We start from the raw sequence: 4,283 nt of genomic DNA, 5'->3' as shown, positions 1-4,283 counted from the left end.
GGGGGGTATGTATGCAAGGACGGACGTGCATGGAATGTATGTCTGACATGTAGGTTGCTTGCCCGCCTGCCGACGGAAGTCAGTAAGGATGCCTGACTGGGAGGGAGCGACCGGGGAGGTAGGCAGGCAGTGAGGGGAGGGGGTCGGCGCGCATGGATGGATGTATCTAGCCAGATAGTTAGATTGCTTGCTTGATCGATAGGTACGTCCGTCCGTGGTTGGGTAGGTCGTGCGTGATTGATCTATCCACCCGCGTGAATTAATTTATTATCCATCCATCCATCCATCCGTCAGTCATCCATCCATTCATTCATCCATTCATTCATTCATTCATTCGTTCGTCCATCCATCCGTACGCGTTCGTTCATTCATTCATTCATCCATCCGTCCGTCCGTCCGTCCATCCATCCATCCATCCATCCATCCATCCATCCATCCATCCATCCATCCATCCATCCATCCATCCATCCATCCATCCATCCATCCATCCATCCATCCATCCATCCATCCATCCATCCATCCATCCATCCATCCATCCATCCATCCATCCATCCATCCATCCATCCATCCATCCATCCATCCATCCATCCATCCATCCATCCATCCATCCATCCATCCATCCATCCACCCACCCACCCATCCATCCATCCATCCATCCATCCATTCATTCGGCCGTTCATTAATTGATCGATTAAGCAATGTAATCGCTCAAACAGCTAAACAACAGTAAGAAACTCTCATGTTTCGGTCCGGACTTCCCAGCCATGTCATGGTAATTACACAGCACACGGAACTGAGCACATCACTGATCCGTGCCGATATTCCCACAGTGTAACCGATATGTCTCCTTTAACCCTGGGTATTACATCAGGAATGTCAACTTCCATATCAGCCGTTTAACTACGTCATGAAACTAATGAATTAATTCACCTGACTAACCATGAGGTAACACTGGTTTGAGTTACAAGACGTAAAGACAGTTTTTTTGCATATCAATCAAACGGTGAGTGGTTATTAATCAAATAAACCTGCTGATCAACATATACGTTACTCAGTGTCACTGACGAAAGGTAGAGGAAGCTACCTGAGCTGAAACGTCTGTTTCCGACATCTGTCCAGTCTCTTGAGTAACTGTTATCTTGCGTGTCTCATTATCCAAACCAACACGCGTGCGTGCATCTATGGTCTGACGTAGCCAAGCCTTATCTCCAAGCAGATCCTACGGTAGCATAGTATCAAACGCTGGCAAGTGTACACTTCTAGGCTGACTTCACTCCTCTGCCAGCTTTTAATAGTATCTTGTGCTACCGTAGGATCCGCTTAGAGATTAAGCCAAGCCACAGTGTGCTTGCGTCATCAGTTTGACAAATAACTCGAGTTCCTGTCACGGCAGATTTAGCCTCAGATGTGCATAACAAAAACGGCCGTCCGTCAGGAAATCGATTCTGCGCGCATGCGTGATTAATTAGCGCTCGTATTGATCCCAGCTAATCGGCAGGTTCGTGCTGCACTTCGTCAGCCTCCCGCTAGATGACGCTGTTTCAGCGTTGCTCGGTGTTCACATCTCAATGACAATTGATGTTAAAACAGCTCTTAATAGATATAACGTTAACTTCCCACACTAAAACATGTCAGCTGTAGGCGTTTGAAGAATGATAGAAGTTATTTGTGTCTCCTCTGAAAACATCCGCCGATCCCGCGCGCTTTTCCCATGACAGGTCCTCGTGTTTCAAGCGGCCACGTCGTTTTGTTGATCCCTGCTCGGTGGTGAGAAAACACTGCTACGGTTCACGTGATCACACACCGCTGTTTAATCATGGGGATCTAGATAATCTACACAGCGAGTAACATCGACTATCATAATTCCACCAAGTGCCATTATACCGCCACCTCAAAAAAACGTCAGTATAGAGGTCTTCCCAAAATTGTCTTGAACACCAAATGTTAAATATCCTCAATTTTATACAAGTCACATATTTAGCTGTTGAAGACAATCTTGAGAAGGCCTCTATACCAACGTTTTTTTAGGTGGCGGTATAATGACACCTGGTGGAATTATGCGAATGTATGTTATATCCACCCTTGCTGCCGTGCGCGGCCCACGTTACGATGTGCACTTGCGCAGTTTTTAACTTCCATAACTCACGTAAATCACGACTGCAACTTTCTAACGCGTCTTGGAAGTTGATTCGAGTTGGTTCGAACATCATCACATCACTTCTACTGCTCCATTATCCTAAATACATTTAAACAGTATCCCTGGACTAAAACCTATCCATGTAAGCGGGATGTGATGGCGACGTTCAGCTAGGGAAACCCAAGATGATGTAATAATGGACACTCTTGTATTGTACAGTTGTTTAATAACGAAAGACAACAGTAAGAGTTCGAGGATCACTACGGAACAAACTGAAATTCACAACCCAGAAAGTCCAACATCCGATGCACCAAGATTGAACATTTCTGGACCGCACGATGGAGATCGAAATAAACAAACAAACAAACAAACGATGTACCGTTACGTTTTTCCCTGCAAGAGGTGTGCCGTACATTGGAGCTCACCCTAAACAATGACGGGGGGTGACACAGGTTATCTGGTACTTACCACCGTTCACGCAGTCATGTGGCTAAAGGTTATGTCAAGGAAGTAGAAGTGTCTGGTCCAAGTCACAATTTGTTTTACGTGTTGGTTAGATAAATTATAGTCTAGTTGTCATAAGATTGAACTAGTATACAGAAAGCAATCGAGAAAGGAATCAAAGAAGAAATAAGTTCAAAAATCCGCTCTCTTGGATCATCTCCGTGATGGAGGGAATCGTTGTCATCATTACAGTAGCACCTTCCAACATCCATTGGAGCGCGTAGCCGTTGCGGTTTATTTACAGACCGCTAGTGGGCGCACTTGAGCGACCATCAGGGCCAGGACAAGTCGTCCCGCTAGGGGGCGTGCTTGAGCCGCCATCAGGGCCAGGACAAGTCGTCTCTCTGCTGCTCGTACTCCGGGTTGAAGGCGTAGCGCGGCCGCTTGATCTTGAACTGGGCGAGAAGGAGGGAGATAATTAGACACGTTCGTGAAGAACAAGATACGTTCGTGAAGAATAAGACACGTTCGTGAAGAATAAGACACGTTCATGAAGAATAAGACACGTTCGTGAAGAATAAGACACGTTCATGAAGAATAAGACACGTTCGTGACGAATAAAACGCATGAAGGACATTAAAAAAACATCCGGAGCCAAACCTCTGCTTGGAGAGTATCGCAGCAGGTTGAGGCTTGTTTTCCAGGCTGTACACTAATAGCGAAAACGAAAATTCACGTAGAGGTATTTATCTAAGTTTGTTCAATCCGTGATACACAGCACTTTGTTGATTTTGCGCGTTATATTAGCTGTTTACCTTCCAGTTGGGATCTATACACTCCACCGTCGGTTTGAAACGCACCACCCCGTTCCAGTCGCCAGGGGGCAGTTTTGCACCGCTAGTCGAGATGGACTCCGCTTTGGTGAACATGCCTGAAAAGGAAAGGTGAGGTTAGTGTACTCTCTACCAGACTCCGGGTCGATGGAAAACCGTAGAAATGAAACAAATAGAAGAGTAAGCCGGCCAGAGGAGTGTAGCCGGCCAGGAAACAGTACGCGACCTACGCGGCTACGGACTGGCCGGTTATACTCCTCTGGCCGGCTTACTCCTCTATTTGTTCCATTTCTATGGTTTTCTAGCGACCCGGAGTCTGGTAGAGATTAGTAAGTGCGCGTGCGCGTCATCAGTGGATCTATCGTCTGCAGGTAGCTGTACAGGAAGCTCCATCGTGACATCAAGTTGAGTTTGAGACGTGCAGATCTCTGCGTGACTGGAGGAAAATGTTGGAGATTTTCTTGTCTCTGTCCCTGGTATCTACTAGCTACCTGACCACCTATGGTGCCGTAAGGAGCCTGTTAGACGCTATTTAAGCAAGTTCACCTATGATGCCGTAGGGATCCATTTAGAGACTGCTATTTTTAAGAACCTTCAGGAGCCTTTAAGAGGCTAATTTTCTCACCTATAATGCCGTAAGGATCCTCGATGTCGGACGCCTCCAGTTCTCGCAGCTCTCGCGAGATCTCCTGACCGGCCTTACGGCTGATGGTGCTGTAGATGTCCTCCTCCTGCTCGTCTATAAACATCGGGTTCTCCTTCCACGTGGTCTCCGCGGGGCCGCTCACTCCCGGGGCGGGGGCCTCCATGAAGAACGGGCGCCTGTACGGGCTGGGAAATCGGTTTTAGTTTTAGTGTAGTTCTTGTTT

The 4,283-nt window shown here is 47.1% G+C and overlaps 1 protein-coding gene across 1 annotated transcript in view; it reads right to left on the bottom strand.

Moving 5' to 3' along the window:
• Nucleotides 1-2,704: 2,704 nt before the first annotated feature.
• LOC118407821 overlaps nucleotides 2,705-4,283 on the bottom strand; it is a 6,198-nt gene continuing 4,619 nt past the window's right edge. Inside the window, exons 7-9 of the mRNA XM_035808353.1 lie at nucleotides 4,040-4,245; nucleotides 3,397-3,512; nucleotides 2,705-3,036 (exon numbers count right to left, since the gene is read on the bottom strand). Coding sequence (XP_035664246.1) covers nucleotides 2,962-3,036; nucleotides 3,397-3,512; nucleotides 4,040-4,245 — 397 coding nt within the window. The 3' untranslated portion in view covers nucleotides 2,705-2,961. The remainder of the gene's footprint in view (nucleotides 3,037-3,396; nucleotides 3,513-4,039; nucleotides 4,246-4,283) is intronic.

This window comes from Branchiostoma floridae, unplaced genomic scaffold (assembly GCF_000003815.2).
Source record: "Branchiostoma floridae strain S238N-H82 unplaced genomic scaffold, Bfl_VNyyK Sc7u5tJ_1489, whole genome shotgun sequence".
In the NCBI taxonomy this organism is placed as follows: Eukaryota; Metazoa; Chordata; class Leptocardii; order Amphioxiformes; family Branchiostomatidae; genus Branchiostoma; species Branchiostoma floridae.
This window is presented reverse-complemented; position numbering and strand designations above follow the sequence as displayed.